The sequence below is a fragment of the Mchenga conophoros genome, linkage group LG2, assembly GCF_057382185.1.
Source record: "Mchenga conophoros isolate Kocher_MC1m ecotype Shallow Benthic linkage group LG2, M_conophoros_male_GT1.1, whole genome shotgun sequence".
In the NCBI taxonomy this organism is placed as follows: domain Eukaryota; kingdom Metazoa; phylum Chordata; class Actinopteri; order Cichliformes; family Cichlidae; genus Mchenga; species Mchenga conophoros.
In genome coordinates this window covers 7,137,285-7,160,145 of record NC_140527.1, presented here as the reverse complement: position 1 = coordinate 7,160,145, position 22,861 = coordinate 7,137,285, and the positions used below count along the sequence as shown (strand labels likewise).

General features: G+C 38.2%; 1 protein-coding gene across 28 annotated transcripts in view; it reads right to left on the bottom strand.

Annotated features, from left to right (window-relative positions):
- Positions 1-1,367: 1,367 nt before the first annotated feature.
- prom1a (prominin 1a) overlaps positions 1,368-22,861 on the bottom strand; it is a 93,820-nt gene continuing 72,326 nt past the window's right edge. For 4 of the 28 annotated variants that reach the window (XM_085284695.1, XM_085284798.1, XM_085284790.1 and 1 more), the window contains 20 exons: positions 22,660-22,734; positions 22,414-22,477; positions 21,888-22,047; positions 21,315-21,467; positions 20,972-21,095; positions 19,779-19,882; positions 18,944-19,028; positions 17,084-17,230; positions 15,980-16,051; positions 15,312-15,404; positions 12,673-12,690; positions 12,093-12,146; positions 11,929-12,009; positions 11,777-11,845; positions 10,714-10,803; positions 10,222-10,337; positions 9,458-9,481; positions 8,956-9,024; positions 5,923-7,464; positions 1,368-4,515 (listed from right to left, as the gene is read on the bottom strand). In XM_085284695.1, the coding sequence (XP_085140821.1) occupies positions 7,395-7,464; positions 8,956-9,024; positions 9,458-9,481; positions 10,222-10,337; positions 10,714-10,803; positions 11,777-11,845; positions 11,929-12,009; positions 12,093-12,146; positions 12,673-12,690; positions 15,312-15,404; positions 15,980-16,051; positions 17,084-17,230; positions 18,944-19,028; positions 19,779-19,882; positions 20,972-21,095; positions 21,315-21,467; positions 21,888-22,047; positions 22,414-22,477; positions 22,660-22,734 (1,668 nt within the window). In that variant the 3' untranslated portion in view covers positions 1,368-4,515; positions 5,923-7,394. Of the gene's footprint in view, positions 4,516-5,918; positions 9,841-10,217; positions 10,338-10,713; positions 10,804-11,776; positions 11,846-11,928; positions 12,010-12,092; positions 12,147-12,672; positions 12,691-15,311; positions 15,405-15,979; positions 16,052-17,083; positions 17,231-18,943; positions 19,029-19,778; positions 19,883-20,971; positions 21,096-21,314; positions 21,468-21,887; positions 22,048-22,413; positions 22,478-22,659; positions 22,735-22,861 lie in introns of those variants that run through there. The other 24 variants (XM_085284781.1, XM_085284808.1, XM_085284825.1 and 21 more) reach the window with 22 other exon arrangements.

Below are 22,861 nucleotides of genomic sequence, written 5' to 3'. Positions count from 1 at the left end.
CACTCCTCAGCCTCCCCGGGAAAGTCTATGCCAGGGTGCTGGAGAGGAGGGTTCGTCCGCTAGTCGAACCTCGGATACAGGAGGAACAATGCGGTTTTCGTCCTGGTCGCGGAACACTGGACCAGCTCTTTGTCCTCTCGAGGATACTTGAGGGGGCATGGGAGTTTGCCCAACCAGTCTACATGTGTTTTGTGGACCTGGAGAAGGCATTCGACCGTGTCCCTCGGGGCGTCCTGTGGGAGGTGTTGCGCGAGTATGGGGTGTCTGGCCCATTGCTACGGGCCATTCAATCCCTATACAACCGTTGCAAGAGCTTGGTTCGCATTGCCGGCAATAAGTCGGACTCGTTCCCGGTGGGTGATGGGCTCCGCCAGGGCTGCCCTTTGTCTCCGGTTCTGTTCATAATTTTTATGGACAGGATTTCTAGGCGCAGCCAAGTGGCGGAGGGCTTTCGCTTTGGTGGCCTCAGAATCTCATCTCTGATTTTTGCGGATGATGTGGTTCTGTTGGCTTCATCGGGTGAGGGCCTCCAGCTCGCACTGGAGCGGTTCGCAGCCGAGTGTAACGCAGTGGGAATGAGGATCAGCACCTCCAAATCTGAGGCCATGGTTCTCAGCCGGAAAAGGGTGGAGTGCCCACTCCGGGTCGGGGATGAGTTCCTGCCCCAAGTGGAGGAGTTCAAGTATCTCGGGGTCTTGTTCGCGAGTGATGGGAGAAGGGAGCTGGAGATCGACAGACGGATTGGGGCTGCGGCTGCAGTAATGCGGACACTGCACCGGTCAGTCGTGGTGAAGAGGGAGCTGAGTGTAAAAGCGAAGCTCTCAATTTACCGGTCGATCTACGTCCCTACCCTCACCTATGGCCACGAGCTGTGGGTAGTGACCGAAAGAACGAGATCGCGGATACAAGCGGCGGAAATGAGCTTCCTCCGAAGGGTGGCTGGCCTCTCCCTTAGAGATAGGGTGAGAAGTTCGGCCATCCGGGAGGGGCTTAGAGTAGAGCAGCTGCTGCTCCACATCGAAAGGAGCCAGCTGAGGTGGTTCGGGCATCTGGCAAGGATGCCCCCTGGGCGCCTCCTGGGCGAGGTGTTCCAGGCATGTCCCACCGGGAGGAGGCCCCGGGGCAGACCCAGGACACGCTGGAGAGATTATATCTCTCGGCTGGCCTGGGAACGCCTTGGTATTCCCCCGGACAAGCTGGAGGAGGTGGCTGGGGAGAGGGAGGTCTGGACCTCTTTGCTTAGGCTGCTACCCCCGCGACCCGACCTCGGATAAGCGGATGAAGATGGATGGATGGATGGATGATCCAAACTGTATGGCTCATTCAAAACACAGACCACAAAAGAAAAATGTCACTGAAATGCAAACTTTGGATTTTAAAACTTTATTCACAATTTATACACTTTCTTTCCATCACATCATATAAACCTACTCTTCAGTGGCTCCATCAGTGCCCAACTTTGGAGCATCACAGTTCAAACCAGTTACCGCTGTATCTGATCCATCCAGGGTTAGCATACAGGATATCTAGTGTAAGCACTTAGTAAATTCAAACATTTTTCTCTCACATCCAAACTTTCGCAGAAACCCAATGATAGTCCTGTGAGCACACGGATACTTCAAAAATGTCCATTTTAACAAGAAATGTGTCTCAAAATAAAAAGAACATCAGTGACTCAATAGAAGCCCGTCTGTGTTTAAAGTTCAATATAATTCAGAAACTTCATCTTGATGCTGGGAGTTTCCTACACTGCAAATATGTTCTATTACTACATCATAATTTAGGTTTATCTATACAGAGTATTTCTTTTCTCATCGTCACTTAGCCCTGGTTTACAATAACACAGCTTTGGAAATTAAAATATTGAAATAAGATAAATAAACTGGATATTTCAGTCATATTTCTGATGCTAATTCATTGATGCCAATGTTAGAGACAAATATTCTTATCACTTTATTTTCCCCTAAATTAATGATTGTGTGGTACTTGAAAGAACAACTGTGCTATGTTAACAGAAATATATGTTTCAGTGTTAAGATGGACATTTTTCTTGAGAGTGTGCATCAACACCATGCTGTGCAAAACATGAAGCATGCTTATTTTTCTACTCTTGATTGACAGCACTCACTATTCCCAATCATGGATTGTCTAATTTCTTTTCGCCATCATTACTCTGCTAACAGCAGCTGCAAATCTAACCTGTAAACATAAGGGCAAAGAGAGTGGGACAACTGGATGTGTTTGCCCGTTGCGTTACACATAGATTTCAGCATATTTCTCAAATTCCATATCAAGCAATGTGAAATAAAAAGAAAATAGCTCTTGAATACATTCACTTTTTTCATAGCTTTAAATGTATCCATAGCTACTGTGGGTTTATACAAAGCAGAGGAACAAAATAAGCACATAGTTGATAGACCCCTAAAGACCTGAGAACTACAGTTTAAAAAAAAAAAAAGAAAGAAAGAAAGAAAAGATTTGGCTTGAGAATTATTCTCCACTGTAAAAGTATCACCACTACGAAAAAACAAATCATAATAAAAATATTATGTTAGTGAACTCAACAAAACTTGGTCCCATGTGACAAAGGATTCAATCTGCCACACAGGGAACCTAAAAGCCAGACATATGTCTGTTTGTGTTTTGAATTAAGTCTATGATTTAAAGGGAAAATCCACCTAAAAAAGCTTACACTGTTGGAAAAAAACTGGTGTGATTTTGTTTTATGGTGCTGAAGGTCTGTCCACATCAGTAACATGCTATATGGGGATGAGACTTCCTCAAGGTTCTTGTATACCTGAGATATCCAGAAATTATTATCAAAACAAGGGCCGAGGAGGTGGGGGGTTAGCCCCAACATTTCTGCCCCATAGTACCATTAAAAAACCAGCTTACCTAATCTATGAGGTTTCATTGACCCATCAGGAAGCATTTAAAACCTAAAAGATTAAAACATATTCAGAATTTGAATTGGAGCAATCTTATTCCCAGGGCATCAAATACAGTAATTTTGTCTGAGATGCACATTTTGAATGTAGGACGTTAGTACTGAGACGCACCGGCTAATAGTGAGATGAGTGTTGCTATATGGACTCTTAATTACAAGAGTCCAATTAATATCATTTTTTTCAAGTTGCAGCGTTGTTAAGGGGAATATTTTAATCAAAACGGCCATTTTTTCCTAAAAATAACCAGCTAGTTCTCGTGCCTAAACCCAACCAAGCACCCAGTGAACGTGAACGTAAAATGACAACAAAACGGACATGAAACACAAACACTGGAAAACCTGTAATTTACATCATCACCACCTTGCCTCCCACATAATAAAGATGAATATCCTGGTCTCTCAGTATCAAATATTACAGTCAGTGCGTCTCCATATTAACACCACAGAACACCTCGCACGGATCAAAGAGGCCAGCAGCCACAGACAGAATGGCGGTGTTTGACACCCTGGGAAGATAATGCATGAGCAAAACATACTGCGGACATCATCGTCACAGTAGAAAGCATTACAGAATCAGTTTGTTACATTTCATTTCATCTTTTTGAAATAAAGTAATATAACATCCCCACTGGATACAAATGACTTGTTTAAAAGGCATTCTGGAAAAATGTAGGGAATTGCCACCTGTAGATGTAGATGACACAGGGTACGGGAAGATAGGTATTCTAGGAAAAAAAGAGTACAGTTTGGATCTTTACTGCACAAATAACTCCCAGATTGTTGATTTTCAGCAGTGTAAGATTCGCTGTTGGCAGATTTCCTCTTTTAAAAAGTAGCAGCTCTCAAACTCCATACAAAGGCAACCAGTCTTTTGTAATGCGCATCAAACCAGCAAAGATAAACGTTCCTGTGATATTGTAAACATTTTAAAGAGACTAATGTTTTTGTAGAATACCACCTAACCTCTATTTTACCACTTTACTCAAATTCTCAATCATGAAGACACCACAGATCCACCACTTCACACATGCTGCACTTAAAAAAAAGTATTTGCACTATTCAACACTTTTTAACAGGCTGTTATCGTTAATTTGCATTCATCACAGATGTAATGACACACTAGTTTGCCACTAGTTTGAGTTGAAAGTGTCACATCTCTTTTTAAATGCAGGAAGCAGGAGAAGGAAAAATAAAGAGTCCTCTGCTTGCAGTTACCTTCGTCTGACCTTCCAGCTTTTGTTTTCGTAAGCACAAAGAAGCACATTAAAATGAACAAGCATCACAGTTAATGTCATGTCCCGTCACTGAATATTTTTCTGCTTTGTTTCATATCTGAACAAATGTAAACGCAGACAAAGCAGTCCTTTACAAAAAATGCAGAACAAGCCTGGCTCAGATTGATGCTGAGGGGAGAGGAGTTTGATATCCTGCAGGCTGTAACCGTACTGAAGGCCGAGAAGGTTTGGTTCATCGCTGAAGATAACGCCTGCAGGGCAATTGTTCTTTTGTTGTGAGGAAACCAGCTTTCACTGAGCCTCATCTGGTCCAAGGATTTAGGAAATTAAAAGCTTAAAAACAGATGAGAGAATAACATGCTTTAGTTAGTCAACCCCAAAAAAGACACCTGGTGGATGTGATGCTGGATAAAGTTAGTTCATAAAGTATGTAGACACAATCACGTTTTGCACATTTTACTATAATGTACTTTACTGAACTGAAACATGCGTTTAAGAAAGTATTTCAAAAGGTATTCAGACATACAGACATAGATCAGATCACAGGTATAAGCCTATTTTTAAATCTTTAAGCAGGGTTAAGATATATGCCCAAACTGTGTGAAGAACAAGCAGTTCTCTCGTCAAGGAGATGACTAAAAATCACTCTAACAGAGCTTCAGTTGTCCTCTGCACAGATGGATGACAACTCAGATAAAAATTCAACCTCTTTCATTTATCAGGTTTTTACGGTAGGGCAGGTATAAGAATATTCCTTTGAGAGTGAGATCCTGGATTATCTGGGCAGAACTCCAAGGATGATATTAGTTGTAGCTGTCAGGGTCAAGTGGTTGACCGTTTGGTCAGAGTGGACTAGAAACTAATCAATACAATGTCAAAGAAGCTGCCAAATGCAACTTGCCTAACAACAAATTCTAAAAATACTGTGAGTACTGTAGTAGTGAGTACTGGCATTTGTCCAGATTTGGAGCTGAGCATAGTGCTACCTTACAGAAAAACAGATCTGATGCAATTTGGATTTTGTTCACATAATTCTGCAGAAACAGCAAATTGGGTCTTTGTCTTTATCATTAAACGTCCATCCTCATTTATTATAATGAGCAGGGTGGCTATCAACCTGCAGCTTTAGCATCATTGTCAGGGTTTCCTTTAGAGCAATTTGCAATCCCAGCAGTAGTAGCGCAATGTGACCAGACTGCTACCACTGCATTGCCAGCTCATTTTGGCTGCTTTCTAAACATCAACTTCAAGTACTAATAGTTCAGTTGATACCTAATATAGCCCATCTTTTGACAGATGCCACTGTGATGATAAGGGGTTTAAATCTTATGGATGATTGGTGCACATTCTTCTCAACCACTGCCCTTTTTAAAATGATAATTATTTTTAAAGTGTAAAGAAGCTACATAGACTCATTGCACCACATAGCACAAATCAACATTTTCAAAAATAAATAAATAAATGAGATCTAAAAATTACCCAGGCCCAAAAGAATTTTTGTTATCTTCATAGTGATGAGCTGTCAAGTTACTATAACTACTCATTTTGCAAACTTTCCCACTTCCTTTGGGGAAAATTGGATTTGCAGAGTGTAAGCTGCTTGTTAAATTGTCACTTTAACAGCAACAGTACTGAACTACTTTAATACCAACTATTGATCCAGGAATCGAAACTCATTCTGTTGATAAAGCCACTGTGGATTCAATTTAAAATGTAAAAATAGTAAAAAGGCAAACCTACTATGACGTATTTCAGTTCCAGTTTTGGAGGGCACTGAGAACACAAATGTTAAGAGAAAAGAGAATTAAGATTTTGTTTTTTAAAACAATTCAGTAAATAACTTAAAACATACTGCATTTCTTGAATGAGATTTATGGAGCTCTGGCTGCTTTGTAAAGCAAAAAAACCAGTCTGTCATACTCCAGAGAATATTTTTAAAGACTACACCGAGCCTTTTGTGGATACAATACTCGCATGAAACCTGCTTTCCACAGAGCTTAAAGCATTTTCCCTGTTTTTGAATTTAAAATGATTCTGGAAAAAATTTGATATTTAATGAACTGCAACTCAAAGATATCATGATCATGTACCAAATTTAAAATGAGAATAAAAGCAGGTCCTTTTTAGTTCTGCAACTGTGAGAATTATATAAAAAAAATAGGAATATTTATTTCAAAATAAAGAAAGCCTGCAAGTGTTGAAAATAAGTTTTTTCTCAGAAATAAAATAAAACTTAATAAATTAAGAAAATAACAATTAATTGTGCAATTCATTACATCTAGCACTTGGACTGCAACAGTATTACCAGCATGTGATGTTAGCCATTACCCAGCTGGCAGTTTACATCACTGTAAAAATTGCATCAGCTAGTTTTCAGATACTGCAGCTTTTCTCTGTGCTTGTTCTGCTTTTCCATGACACAAGTACTCAGTTAGGAACAATTCAGTACAATACAGTCCAAAAAAACAACACGGCCATTATAAAGTGTCTAGACATAACACTGTAAAAAAGTGCAGCTTGCAGCAGTGTGAGGTGTTGATGGCATAGTAGAATGCACAGAATTTAAAAGTACTCCTATTATTTTGTAGGTCCCATTAAGAAACCCAAGGAGAATAAAATATTTGGAGAAAAGCACATTATATCCACTAAAAACACAAGCTTTTTATCAGAGAAGTGCAGGTGTTACCACTGCTTTGTTGTATTCACACGTCTCAGTTTCAGGAACTTAAAAGCTAAGTGACTGAATGTATTTCACGGCTTGTAATTGTGACACATTTAACATTTTCTCCGAAAAAGGCATAAATGCAGCGTTTGTCAAAAACAAAACAGAACTTACAAGCGACAGAGAACAAACACAGCACACCGACTAAGCAAGCCGTCACACTGAATAAAGATGTTAATGATTCCAAAATTAGTCATTCTCACCATGATGGTTCTTCAGTGAGCAGAAATGCACTAAAACAAGCTGTAAAGAGGTGTTACAGTAAGAGAATTAGGTCAGGGTACAAATACAAAAACATAAGACCAAAAACAGGAGAGAGCACGATGGCACAGTTACTGCAGACAGAACGTCAGGATAAGATGGCAGCTGTGAGAAGGAAAGATGTGAGACTGGAAAGAAGGAGGATTAATTAAAATCATGTTAGAGAAACAGTTGTCTGATTCATTAGCTTTGCAGTACCTTTCAGGAGCCAGAACAAGAGGCGGCTCTGTCACCAGTCGATGTGCCTCGGAGGAGCCGAGGCCCGCGGGAACCTGTTCATAGTATCATAGGTAGGGATGCTACCAGCACAAGAACACACAAGATACACAAAAAGGAGACAACGTTAACAGCTAAAATTCAACAAATCCATCATCGTTTTGTAAAGCCGCCGGTTTCTCCTCTTCATTTATTTGAAATGGAAGAGGAAAAAAGACGAGCGGCTCACAAGGCAGAGAGCAAAACAGCTGCATCGATATCGACTCAGTTAAACTGGACGGCCAATTAAAGAGGCATTAAGTACAATTACTGCAAATGAGAAATGTAGTATTTCACGAGGCTGTTGCCGTTGTTATTGATAATACCTTCAGATTACCAAAAACTGATGCAAAAATCTTTCCATCTCCTGGACTGTTCCGAACAGCAGAGAAAGGTCATCAGGTTGTAGAATACTTACTGCCCCTTTATTTTTTTAGAGAGCTTTGGCTAGATCTTGGACTTTTAACTGGATAAATAAAGGAAAATGCAGGTTTCATTCCATCTCATATTTGTATTTAAAAGAAATATGAACTGCATCTCATATGAAATGTAGGACAGTGAGGAAAACTGCACAAGCAAAGACCATCTTGAGACTGGACTCATCTGTAATTTAGCTGTTTTGCTCTCTGCCTATAGCTCCTGTTAAGGTTGGCTGGTTGGCCAAATTCATCCTCGTCCAAATGCAACTTAAAAATACATAACATGCAATTAGATGTTTTGTTAGTTTAAGGGAAAACAAATAAAAGGAGCATTTCCAGCATCACACAAAAGCTTGACATGCTTGCCTCTCTCTGAACATAATGATCAGGTGTACATTCATCGGACTTTGGCTGACTCTAAACGAGAGGAAAGAGGAAGATTCTTCACTCCACCAGAACGTGTGCACAGAGAGCATGCCTAGTTAGTAACATATTCCTCAAAAGACACAAAGTAAAAAACTGGCAAAATGAGAAAGTGAAAAGCAATCGCAGCAGTTCCTAACTAAACATGTAACTAAAAACATTAAAGGTGGAGGAAGAAGAAAAACTACATCAACCAACCACAACACTTTAGTATCTTAATAAATAATACTATGTAAAGCACTTGAATACTCCTCCACCTCCAACACTGGTTGTTTTGCATAATAGTTGAGCATTAGAGGCCCGGGTAATTAGATTTTTTTCATCTTACACAAAGCCGGGCTATCCATTTTCCTTTACTTCCAGCCTTTAAATTACACTAGTACCTCTTGCATTGCTCAGTGCTTGCACAGAAGTCATGGCGTTACCATCCTGTTCTCCTCTAATCCTACAGAATCTAGATACTGCAATACATCACACAATTTGTTGATAATACTCTGCTGGCCTTTTTAGGTTTTCACGTTTTCTGCTGCCATTACTTTTCAATTTTATGACCTCCAGATATTCAATATGTCTACACGTGTACATGCAATGAATCAGCTCCCCTGCAGTCTTGCACTATGCCAGGCCAAGCTCCTCCGGCATGCTTCCACCTCCACCATCACATGCACTTAACAGGATTAATGTAATGTTTACCTTGTCATCATAGGATTAGGAATACCTTGGAAGTGCTCACTATGATAACCATTATTACCAATTTCCATACTGAAAACAAAATATTGTAAAAACAAAAACAAAAACAAAAAAAGAGCGATGAAAAATGTAAGGTAATACGCCATGCTGAAATGCTTGCATACAAATGCTTTCTTTTTTTTTTGAGAAGCTAAACTTTTCAAAGATGTTAGGAAGTACACATATTTGGAGTAGAAACCATGTTGTTGTTATTTACACTATAACTTACAAAAACAGGTGGACTTGTAAGGTAATGATTGCAAGAGCCCTTCATGAAAGGTAAGGGGCACTTTTCAAAAGGTAGCACATGACAAGAAGCCACACCATCCACCCATAAGAGCAATTCCAAGCTTAGAAATGCAAACCAGCACCAAGAATTTAGTAAACAGTTCTATGTACAAGAATCAGAGAAAAGCACAGAGTGAGAGACGTTGAAAAGGAGAGGGAGGTGGATAAAATGTCTTACGTTTTCATGGGAATTGTCTCAGGGCTATAAAGATACACACAAAAGAAAAAAAAAAAACAGCAACATAACATCATTAAGTTGGTAAAGGAAATGCACCAGATAGTTTCTTGTAATCAGTCAGATTACAAAGTAAGGGATGCCATTGATCATCCGAGACGTTATAGAAAAAACTACTGTATGACTGCAGAGTCAAAGAACGTTAAAAAAATGTGTGTAAAGAAGAAAAATAAACAAACAGATGTGCCAATGCTTCTTTTTAAAGTGCCAAGTGCTTGATAGAGAGTGATGGGGAAAAAATGAAAGTTTAAATAAGGGATGTGGGAAATGGAAATAGTAGAAATGGTTATCACAAAGTGAAATGCCAAGTCCCAGAAACAGAGGAACTACAGAGAGGAGAAAAGGGAGGAAAAGAAAGTCAACTGTAAACTTGTAGAGCCAATGTGACAAACAAGACCCATTCAAAGTTCATTTGACTGCAATAAACCCCAAAAATTCAGCTAAAATATTTATATAAAAAATAAAAACTTGATTCCTTCATATGATTTGCAGCTCAACATGCACAAAGCAGATAGAAAAGACAGAATAGAAATAACAGAAGGATGTCCTGCAACCATTATCAAAATGTGACATATAAACTGTCTTACAGTATGTGGACATTCACAGGGCAGTGTAGATGTTACTTAACTTTACACTGACTAGGTATTTAATATGAAAACTATAAATACATTTAAGGGAAAAGTAGAAGAGCATGTACAAATACTCACTCATCGTAAACATCCTCTGTGTCCATCCTGCGGTAGTACTTGGCCAGTTTTACTGCTAGAATAATGCTCGGGAGCAGGAGGAGAGTGCTGCAGCCCAGGCCCATCCAGAAAGTGTTCTGTTGGAAAGGCAAGTACTTAGGGTGGAAATGATAACCCATCAGGATATAAATTCATAATTATTTTAGCCTTCTGTTATTACTGAGGAAAGATTTCATGCAAAAGTTCAGGCTATGCAAGTAATATAAAATATGTCTTCCCTCAGGACATTATATAAATCAAATGAATAATAGATTAAGATAGACAGTAGTCGCTCCAGTTAGAGCCATTTAAAACTGTCACACTTTTGCTATGCTCATAACCATCCATCAAAACAGTACTGGATGTGACTTTTACAGTGGGAATCAACCTTCTTTACTCAGTTATAGAGTTTTTAACCCAAATATAATCTGTTACAAGTCTGTTTAAACAGGCTCTGTCTTCTAATATTGTTACCATAGAGTCAACCACGAAACTGCAAGCCATGATTTCTGCTGTGTCCACCATGTTGCTGAAGGGCTTGCATGGTGCAACTTCCATAGCCAGCTACAGAGGATATAAACAGGAAATGTCAACACACAACAGATTCAGTAACACTGTACAATTACGTTGCACGTTAAAGTCTGTCTTAGAGATGTAAACAATTGCACAACGTCTCCCTGCAGTGTTCTTGGCAAACAAAAAGAGACTTCTGAGATCAACAGAAAAGCTTCATGATTCAAGCATCTTGTTTTTTTTACTTTCATTCCTTTAGTTAACTAAAGCAGAAACCAACATGCCACAGAGCAAATTCCTCAAATTTATAGAGGTCGTAACTGTTATATTTGACTTTTCTTTATACACTCCAAAACCTTTATGCAACATGCAAAGTTTTGCAATGCAACATTCGCTTCAGGCTAAATTAACACTGTGAGAAATAGACCCACACCTTCAAAGGGAGACAGAATGTTCACATTCCAGCAAGTGAAATATGGTGTTACTGAGAATTATTTCTTGTAATTCCTTCTGAATTTTATTCTTTGTAGTTTGAAACATTTTATTGGAAGACTTGAAGTGATTCCAATGGAATCAATGTGAGTCGACAATATAAAGTCTCAATGTAGACGATTCAAGTAAAAGGCAGATTTAAATGCGATCTGACTACTGTAGAGCCTGAGACCTAAAATGTCTTGTGTGTCCAGCTCTCTAGTGTCGTAGTATCTAAATCTGCCTGAGAAAAGAAAGATTTAATATGAGCTTTACATCATTCCTGAAGTAAGACAAAGAATGAACCGTGTACTATATATCAGATATGATAAATATCATATCTGCTGATTGAAGTTTTCATCGTTTGTGGAAGTGCTATCTAAATCTTGGTGCAGGTTCTTAATGATCAGTAACAGGTTGATATTTGCTTAAAAAAAAACAAACAAACAAAAAAAGCAAACAAACAAAAAACAAACAAACAACCTTTTTTGCAAAACTGTAATTTTGTTTCCCCTTCTTAGAAAAAATAGCAAATTAGAACACCAAAACTTACAGATGTTTTCACCCATTCAATGTATTGATGAAAGTAGCCAATAATGGTGTTGGTGTACTTTCTGGACTCCTAAGGAAGATTAGGACACAATGTAAGTACAGCATTTTATACAAATCAAGTATAAAAGCAAAGAAAAATAATTCAGCTGTTACCCGATTTATTAAATGCGTAGCGTTCTGCGAGATGAGGAACTGCGCAGCTTTGATGGCATCAAGAACAGCTAAGATTTTGTTCTACGGAGAAGAAACAACGGGTTTCGTTTAGACGATGATGATTAAATTATTTCTGACTTAAACTTGAGGACTATTTTACTTACAGGAAGATCAGAGGCTGTTCTTTCCAGGAACCTCATACTCTGGTTCAGCGCACTCTGTAGAGCACCAAAATTTTAGGTATAAAGGTCAAAGTTCAGAGGTTAATGACATCCGTTCAAAAAATAAGCCAGTGAAACAGAAATGGAAACCAGAATCAACCGACACTTGATGAATAACATCTTTGCATGCTAAAGAGTTCTGTTCCAAAATTAAATATCCACAACGAAAAGAAAAACATGATTCAGTTAGCTTCAAAGGCCAATTAATTGTAACATATGCAACAACTAACCGGTCTTTCCTTTGCTTCCACTAGTGACTAAGTAGATAGGGTTGCTACACAACATTTCTTTTCTTTAAGTGGATATTTCTGACATTTTAGCACAAAACTCTTCACGTATAACACCAGAGTACATGAGTATAATGTACATTTAATAAAAACACACAATGCAGCCTAAAATTGGACTTTTCCCACCTCTTTTTTAAAAAATAAATAAAATTGCTCTAAATGATGTCAGTGTTTGTTAATGTTCCACATAACGAATGGGGACACTTATTACACAAGACGAACGCATTTCTGCTTACCCTTGCTCTAACATACTTCTTGAAGTTGAAAGAGGAAAAAGAACAACATAAAAAAAAGCAGCTGTAAAAATCTGTGTTGAAGAATATCACTGCTCGTCTGAACTGCTTGTAGCTGTAAATAATAGCTGTTATTCAGAAGAATGGCATAAAACTGAATATTTAATTTGTTTTTCACAGTCATGTCTTAGATGACACATGCCTGAGGGTCAGAATTTCCCATTTAAATTATATTAAATGAATCATATAAATGTCTTATCTCTGTCAAGGTTTATGTAATTCTCTGAAATATATATTTGCAAATGTTAACAGAAAATACTCCTACTTGGTAGCTTTGAGTTTGGGATCCTGACATCTAACACATATCGATATAGTCATTTATAACAAAATAAATCTACAGGGCTCATGTCTTTTAGCTCTGTTGTGGTCCCGAGTAGAGCAGGGCGATATGACCAAAAATATTTATCACGATATACATTTGTAAATTTGCGATAACGATATAACTGACGATATAATTGACACTAAACAAAATACTTTACAACTCCACAACTTTATTAGTGCAAAAAAACCCCAAAACCATCAATGTATTTTCACTTAAACAAGCAGCTGTTTTTTTATGTGCATTAAAGTTATATATAAATTTAACAGTGCAAATTCAAATTCCTCGCTGACAGTTTAACCAAAAGGCATTTCCAGTGGAAATTGGCCGACATATCCTCAGCATAACCATGTATAATATCCACAAAACTTAAAAAGAGGTTATACACACACAATATGGCAATATTATGTTGAAGCACAGTACGTATCACTCCACGAGGCTCCGCCTATGATAGCCGTAATGCTCCAACAATCCATCAAGCGGTGCGGGTTCGTAGCTTAGCAAAGTCGTACTAAAACATTTGACAGATTTGCGAGCGCCGTGTAGCACATAAAATCATTTCGAGGTCAGTAAACACAACCAGAATTCATACATAAGGCACACGGGATTATAAAGGGCCACTGTCGATTTTCAGAAAAATCAAAGGATTGATTTAAAGTGTGCCAGTTCCACACCACTGAAGCTGCAGCATTTTTACAAACCAATTCTGGTTCATCCGTTTCATTCAACGATCCGCTTTCGCCTTCCTCATTCTCCGTCGCCGCCGGCATGCTTTTTCCCATATGCGTATGAAAACAAAGGCACCGCGCATGCGCATTTTACCCAAATTCTATCGCGATATTTCATTTTCTTGTTGTTGCCCAACGGTATGATATGGCCCAGCCCTAGTCCCAAGTAAAATATGGAGCTCAACTAGCCACTGGTTGCTTATGTCTCTGTATTTTGGCACCAGACAAAGTGTTATGTTAGGCATCAGTAACACAGGCCTAGAGACCAGTTGGCGATCCCCAGTCTGACTGAGTGGTCCTCAAGGTTACTGTATGAAATAGGTTGTAAAAAGGGTGCTGCAACAAACTCCTCCTTGTAAATGGACTGATTCCCATATAGCGCTTTTCTACTCTCCTGGAGTACTCAAAGCGCTCTATTCAACATGGTGCATTCACCCAATCACACAAGCACCGTCTTCTAAGTTTCTTAGTGCGAACATATCGGAGAGCAATTTGGGGTTAGTATCTTATCCAAGAATACTTGGCATACAGACTGGAGGAGCCAGGGATCGAACCATTAACCTTCTGATCAGTAGATGACCTGCTCTACCTCAGTGTTGTGATAGGTTATATCACTAGCAGTCCATGGTACTTTGCATGGATGACACTAAATGGTCCGCAGACACTCATGAGGCTAACCACTAAAAGGTAATGACACTTGAAAAAGTGTGTCACAAATTGGAAATGGAGACTGTCTGCCTATCTTGGAAACCAAAATGTTTCAAAAGGCACGACATATACTTTGAAAGCAAATGATGACGTGACCCATTTCACCAAGCGACTGCCAGCAAACTCCAGCAACAATTCACCAACTTGCTGGGGAATGCACATTTTTTCTTACCGACCAGTAGTTACCAACCAGTACACAGTATAGGCCTGTGCAAGTAGGGCCTCAGGTTTAAAAAGCCTAAAATCAACTACCCACTGAGGTGGGAAAAGTAAAGACAGTGGACCGAAAGATTTTAAATATTCTTTAGAGCTTAAGAGAACTGAATTTTTTGTTTACGATCATACAATATATACATAGCAAACAATATATATATAGGATGCTGCCACCATAATGACACCCTATTTTTTGTCAAGTAAATATCTTATATCTTATTCCGCTTCTTTCCCCATCCTCTTAATTAATTCATTTTTCTTCATTTTTTTAAAGTTTGGCCACTGTTTAGTTAAAATGAAGATTAGCTTGTAATACTTACTGACTAAAACTAACTTAAATAAACACACACCAATAAATGCATCTAATACATACTTTTATCACTTCTATAATTCACCTGAAAGTCATATCAATTCCTGTCTGAAGGGAGGGGCAGACAAACAACCATGACAACTGAATACACCAAATTAATGCAAATTAAATCAGCAACCACTGGCACATAGTTTTGAAATGATGTAGGACGAATCTTTCCTCAAAGAGAATAACTAAATGAATCTAAGCAGAAAACAGAAATAGCTATCTCAATAGTAAACAGAGAAACACAGTAGGGCATTACCATGGATTGCTCCATTGGGACGATCTGTTGCCTGTGGATCTGCCGCAGAGTGCTAACGTGGCCTTTCAGAGCAGACTGTAGATTACTTTTGGGCTGAAACGCACAAACAACCACACAATCTTGAAATATATTAAGATAAATATATCAAAGGCTTAGATGGAATTGAAGCACATATATTATACATTCTTAATTTTTTCCTTGCCTTTTATATAACAGTACATTAGAATATAGTTCTTTATCCCTTTCATCCAGGAGAGGAATCAAATTATTGAATTTACGGAACAGCTGGGTTTACTTCAGGACAACAAACTTATGGGACCTTTAGATTAAAATCTCTTTAAAAGCCCCTTTCTCTAAAATCAACTAACTACAAACTCCATCTTTCTACAGGACCCTAATGGACTTAGAAATTGAAAGTGAATGAGCATGTTGTGCTGCCCTAAATGCAATGGACGGCAGTCACACATCATTGAGAGCTTTTATTTGTTCAGGCAGAGCCGTTGAAAGAGAGCTTAGAGAGCAAGAACACACGTATTTTCTTTTCATTTTTTGCCATCAAGTGCTCCTGTGGCATTGTAAGTACATAAGCAAATTAAATCAGTGTGCACACAAAAGAAAACACTTTATACAACCACTACTGGGTGCTTGTATAAAAGTCAGATTCTTACCATCAGGTCTGTCTGGGCCTCCAGTTCTCTGGCAAATGAGAGTAGATCCACTACAGTGACCCCCTTATTCACCTAAAGACATCAAAGTAAAAGAGAACAAAATATAAAAAGTAAGGTTGTTTTCCTTTATAGTAGCAAAGTTAAATTAAAGATGTTTTTTTGTCCACTCCTTTTCTTTTAGCTACATTTTCACCTTCATCCTGTAGTTTCTTCTGTAGCAGCTTTTCAACTGCACAGATTCCAGTCAATTAGACCGCTAGAAAGCTATTTAATATAACTTTTTGTCACTTATATTATTTCCAACAGACAGCAGAGAGACATGCTGCACATAAAAATGTGTCAGCTTGACTTTTGCAGGGTGTGTGCGTTGAGTATCAGTCAGTCTTTAAAGCTTTTTTTATTTTATTTTCAGTCACTCTGGGGAAATAATTCTAAGGGAACCTGACGGGTTGTGTTAGACAAGACATGAAATGCCAAGTCCCTGCCTGTTCCTACATCCTCTTTGCCTTGGCAGGATCACCTTTGGATAATTGAGCTGCAGTGGTCCTCGACGAAACCCACTGTTCTGTATCACCCTGAAGCTCTTATCAGGCGAAGCATGGCTGCCTGTTGTATGTTAACTGACAGCAGTGGAGGTGCCTCTTAGACTGCGCCCACAGAAGTGAGCTATTTCTGGTAGCACACCATTAAAGCACAGCTGAAATATGTTTGTGTGTAATTATGTAAGAATTTATAACAATTCATTATTATTTGACTCCCCACTCTTTCTACTTGGATTGTGCTTTCTCAGATAAACCGGTGCATCTACAGAACAATTCAGTCTAGTAATCACAAAGAAATACCTTGGTTGTGTAGCTGTTTTACACAAATATTGTGTGTGTCTCCTTCTGTGTATTGCTTCTTGTCTTTGTTGTGTATGCTGGCCTGTCCCTTGCAGGCACACAAAACCACACTACTTCCTGCGTGGTTTTGTGTGCCTGATTATCCAATTATGTCCTTCCCCCTTCATTCATGCATATTTTAAGGGATTTATTTGTGTTGCACATTTTTTTCTTTCCCGCTGATGTGTTTGCTCATTCCAGTATGCTTGTGCTGATGCGTCACCTCCTCCAGGTAGTCGGCGTAGTTGATCTCTGACAGCCCTGCTTCAGAGAAATCCAGGAGGTTCTGCCTTCCCTCTGCCTCCAACAGGATTATGCCTCTCAAGTCGATCTTAAGACTGTCCAGCTGACTGACCACATCCTTTGTGAACTGTTAACACAAAGATATAAAATACTTTTTTGTTTAGTTGTTCTAGAATGTATATATTAAATGTTATTCATGCATATTTTATGTGTATGTTCCAATTTTCTTGACATAACATCAGAAAAAAAGACAATCTGGTAATCTTAGGACTTTGAGTAAATTTCCAGTATTGTGACTGTATAGACATGAAAATAATGAAAGGCTTCCAAAAACACAAAACAAATGTTGGCACACGAGCGACCCAAAATCTTAAAGATGTGGTTTGGATGGAAGTCTACATATACCAATGATGTTTTCTCTTGATTTTTTTTGTTTTACAGTCCCCAGTCATACATTTCTCTACATAATCCTTTCATTTAACATTAAATAGTAAGTGTACTTTTGCTTGCACTGGACTGTATGCTTTAAGGACTGTTGTCCCAAAAAGCAAAGCCATAGCCGTACCGAGACATATCTTGGCAAGTGTGATTTTCGTGAAGGATGTCGTGAATAGAAATATGTAATTTCACAACCAAAAAAGAAGTTGTTGTTTTGTGGCACTTTAAAGACAACCAGACCAAAAATACTGACAATAAAAGCTGTTCTCAGATGACATGGTTGTATGTTTATGTGTTTCCAATAACACTAGAAATGTCCTGCATGTGATGGGTTGCACAACTTTTATTTAATATAGAAAATTCTACAAAGAGATGAGCTGTGCAACACTCCATACACTGAATCCACATACACCAATGACACCCCCATTTACTGCCTGAAAATATTAATTTTTTTAAAACTTTTTTTTGTAATGAATTTTGAAATGTGAATACTTATGATCAATTCAAAGGTATATATCATAGACTATATAATATAATATTTCATGTCACCATTTGGTGTTAAAGTTAGCACCCATGCTGCATACAACCTAGAGCCATGTGAGAAACTGCTGTGCATTTATACAGTGAGATAAATTAGAGTTACTATGGTGATAACAAGCATGTTAGCTTAAATGAGGGAAGCTCTCCTTAGAATAGATGTATATTCACAATAGGGGGGGGGGGCTTTTTAGATTTGCTGCTTATAGCTTGTATGATTGGTAAATTAACAGAATAAAAAGTGTCAGACTTTTAGAAAGTTTTTCAGGCTTTAATGAAGAAAAATGAACAATATCCAGAAGCCGCATGGAACATATCATCTGTTGGTGACAATGAGTCAAGGCAATTGTGCCAAGTGTCAGGAAAGTGCTGAATGTAGAAGTGGCTGGCTTAAATCAATATAATGTCACACAGGCATACACTGACTTAAGGGCTAAAGCATGCTGAAATTATCAGCTGTCAGCATCCCTTTTAGTTTGGGACCTAAGAACTTATAAGGTAATGCAAATGAAGTACTGCATGCAGCCTTGACTGCAGATGTCTGGGACCTTATTTCCTGTAGAGTCGTTTTTAATCCAGCTGTTTTATCATGTTTTGCGAGTGGGAGGGAAGAGAGAAAATGTTACACGTGGACAAAGATTACCCTGACTTTACCCTAATATGTGAGCAACATCAGAGTTATTCTTTTTCAGCTGATTAAAATTTGTCCTATTAAAGGTTAATATCATGTATCTTTATATGAACTAGTAATGTAAAGTGTATAACACTTTAGGAGAAAAAAAGTAGCTATTTTAGTTGCTCAGCTATTATAAGACAGCATCCTATCATAATAATAACTACAACAGAGTACGTAAAGGTTACTAACCACTGTGGTGTTCAGGTAAGAGGAAATATTGAAGACTTTGTCCAGATGCATGGCAGAGTAGATGCCTTGGTTCTTTTTGCAAGTACTAATGAAGACAAGTACACGAAAACAAATACACACAGAAATATCAGAAAGGGGAAATAAAAGAAAGAGAGAGAGAAAGAGAAATATCAATATGTAACTTTCTGTCATAGTAAAAATATTTGCTGCCACCAAGTGAAACTGACTGGAAGTACATGACTAATATGTCCATTTATGAGAGACAGTGTATTATTCACGAAAAGCTTAAAATGTTTGCAAATATATTAAAGCTAAAAATGCCTTGAAAGCATTTAGGTAGCCACATATCTTAGACTTGCTTTATAAAGTGTGAAAACTTGAAAACACATTCTGTTTGAAAATGGTGACGATGAATCTGCCATCCCAGTATACTGAGAATGTGCAGCATCACACTGCAGGAAGATGATGAAAGCTCGTGTAATCACTAAGAAAGGGGCTGCAGAAAAGCAGTGCAGACAGCGTAGAAAAAAACGATCCTAATTAGCAAAGCCAGGTTAATAGTAACCCTCTCCTTCTTTCTCATTTGCATTTCCATCAATGGAAACAAGATACTCAGTCACATGCTTGATGTCTGACCCTAAGCCAAATGAAAAACAGCATCATCGATTAATTTTGCAGACTATACTTAGATAAATGGGTTGTCTTGCTGAAAAAAAATCATTCATATTGTTGTAAACTAGTGTATGCATGAAATATAGAGAAGACAGGTGGAGAAGGGTGTGAGAATAATGGCATGACAGTGTCATCTAAATACACAAAAAATCATTTTCTTTGCCTGTATAAGCTCTCTGTTGTCAACTTCAGCTCAGAGTCGTTGTACATGTAGCCAGGGATGAAGTTCTTCCACTCTGGGTTGATCATATATGGAGTATCCACAACCTGGTGAATTAGAGAGCAGGAAACAGGATGTATAATCAATAATTCCTATGGAGAAGCAAAATGAATCCATCAGTAAATTCATTATTGTAAATTCAAATTAGAAACAAATGCACATCATCATCCACGATGCAGTTCGTCCTCACTGAGGCGGCAAGAAAGTCGAGAAGAGCAATCATGGAGGCACAGAAGAAAATGCTGAAAATGAATTTCATTTGCAGAAACTTCTATAAATTACTTAAGAGACCCCGCTCCAAATCTGACAAACTTCGTTCTCTTTCATGAGTGCCGATGCACCATAAATTAAGAAAAATGGCAGAATATTTCAGCCTTTTTTTGCCCATTTCTTTATTTGTTTTTTAAACTTGAGGCAAAATTAGATCTTCTGAATTATGGATGGGTTGAGTGCAGATGCATTCAGACTTAACGCACATAACAGCTTGCCCTTGACAACTGGTAGCAAATGCTATTCCAATGAGCCCACCTAAGGGACACCAAGTTTTATGTAGTGTGCTTATACTAACAATTATCTGTGCCAGTGGTTCCCAGACTGTGGGATCTCAGAATTATAACTCGGGGTGGAGTGAAGCTGAATGAAAATGACACATTGGTTCTGCACTGCTAACAATGCATGGACACGTTTTTGAGAGGACTGCCCAGTAAAGCTAAAACAGATTAATCTACACCAAATGTCACAACCACCAAAACAAAAACTAAACACTATGACGAAGCACATGCCGGCCTCAGCTTCACCACAGTGGGTAATGAAGAGAGATCACAGTGTGCTGTGTCTGAAAATATTCACTTCTGAATGTATGAAGCTAAAGTGAGACTGTCACTTTGTTCACTATTTACATTTTTAGTTGTATCACACACAGATACACACGTTGGATTTTTCTATGAATTACAGTCAGTTTTCAAAGAAAAATATATAGAATGTTTCTTTTACTCTTCAAGTAGGACTTTTATTTAATAATATATATTAATCTTTGAAAGCAGGGCCCTTTGTATGCTTTATGTGTGGGATCCACTTTTACACAATCAAAAAACACTCTGTTTACATTTTATCTCCCTTATCATTGCATGACTTGCCTTGAAAAGCTCTTTGGTGTGGAATGGTTCGCACACAAGTTTCTCCATGTTCCCTCCAGCCAGGAAAATGATGGTCACCACTCCCATCAGTACCCAGGAGAAGAGAAAGCTAAATCCAACTCCACTGTGGAGAAGAACAAATAGTCCCTGTGGTACAGCTGATGTGTACAATTCTAACACAGTGAACTGTAGCTTTATAGTGAAACAAGCTGTCTGTCATAGTACAGTTTTAATAACTGTAAAAACTACTAGAACATGTACAGTTATACTACAGTTGTACTTGTAAAATAGCAACATAAACCTGAGTTGTGGCAGCTTTTTACACTTTGCATACTGGACTTACGCCATAAGCATCGTTCCTCCCGTATTGGAGATGCAGCCCCGTGTTGTAGGTGAGGCATGTTTGTCATAGCCCAGCGTGCCGCACAGCAGGCCCAGGTAGTTGAAGGCCAGGACCAGGACCACCATGCAACAAAGAGCAATGCAGCCAATCCACCTGAAGGCAGCAGGCAAAGCCAAACTATTAGAGATCTCACAGAAGGTGGTTTACCAAAATATAAATAAGCACAGTTCCCACTGTGGTTTATATCAACAAACTGTCAAAGCATCCTCGAGAAAGAGAGCTTTGCTCCACTTGCTTATACAGCCAAAAAAGCACATAAGCACAGAAACTAGGATGGGTACAATGAAAATAGAACACAAAGCTTACTAAAAAGGAAAAGAGAAAAAACATAAAGCAAGATAAATGTCAAACATCAGGCATATTGCATTAATATAGTTACCTCGTTTCAGCACATTTACATGATAGTTTCTATTTAATAAAAATGTTTTTTTTTACTTTTACCCTTAGAGGTTTTCCTTTTATGCAAAGCACTTATAAATACACAGATATGCTTTGTGAAGTGAAGAAGAATACCTGTAGAAGTCCATTTTGTCAATTTCTGGGTAGTAGTCTTCAATCTTGGCGTGCACATGGTTAATGAAGATGGTGAAGTTGGACAGGCAGCTCTGCACTGGGAATGCCTTGGAAAAGCTGCTGATGTTATTGCCAATGCTATCCACCAAATTTGTTACACCTGAGAGAAATCATTTTTTCAAAACAGAAAAAATGAAGAGTGTAAAGATACTTGAAAAATAAATAAATTCATCAGTTTTACCATTTTAGGAAAAATATTAACCCGGATTTAAATTTAACATTGAATTAGACTACGATATCAACAAATGTTTAAAGTGAAATCTGTGCAATTCAAAAAGGCCCCATTCTTGCTACAAGAAACAAACTTACAGTACATAACAAAATAAACATAAAGAGAAACGCAGAGAGTGCAAGGAGAACACAAAAATCCATTCATTTATATAAGCACTTATTGTAATAACATATATCAAGAGTTATTAACTTTTGTGTTTGATTTCAGAAAAACATCGGTTCAAAAGCCACTTACTCTCAACAACACTTCTGGTCTGTTCAATCACCATATGCGGCGTGTCATTCAAAGAGGAGAAGCCCTGTGAAAGGAGGAAAAACAAGAAGGAACACCAAGTTTCTTTGTCCATTTTGTGGTTTTGGTTGGATTTGAAAAAAAAAAATCAGGAACTAAAGATGAACAACTAAACAAGAAAACTGACAAAATACATCAGAAAATAGACTGGAAGACAAAAAAACTCCAATTAATGTGGTTCATGCTCACCCTCTGAACGACAGCGCTGAGGTCTGTTTTCAATACATCGTTCATCTTTTCCAGCTGTGCATTCACATCGGGTAGCTAACAAGTGAAAAACACAGCTTTGATAAGTATTTGCAATAAGAAATTATCAAAATGTAACAATTCCTGATTGCTGTTCAGAAATCTATTTTTTTCACTAGTTCAAATAACTCCTTAAAAAAATAAC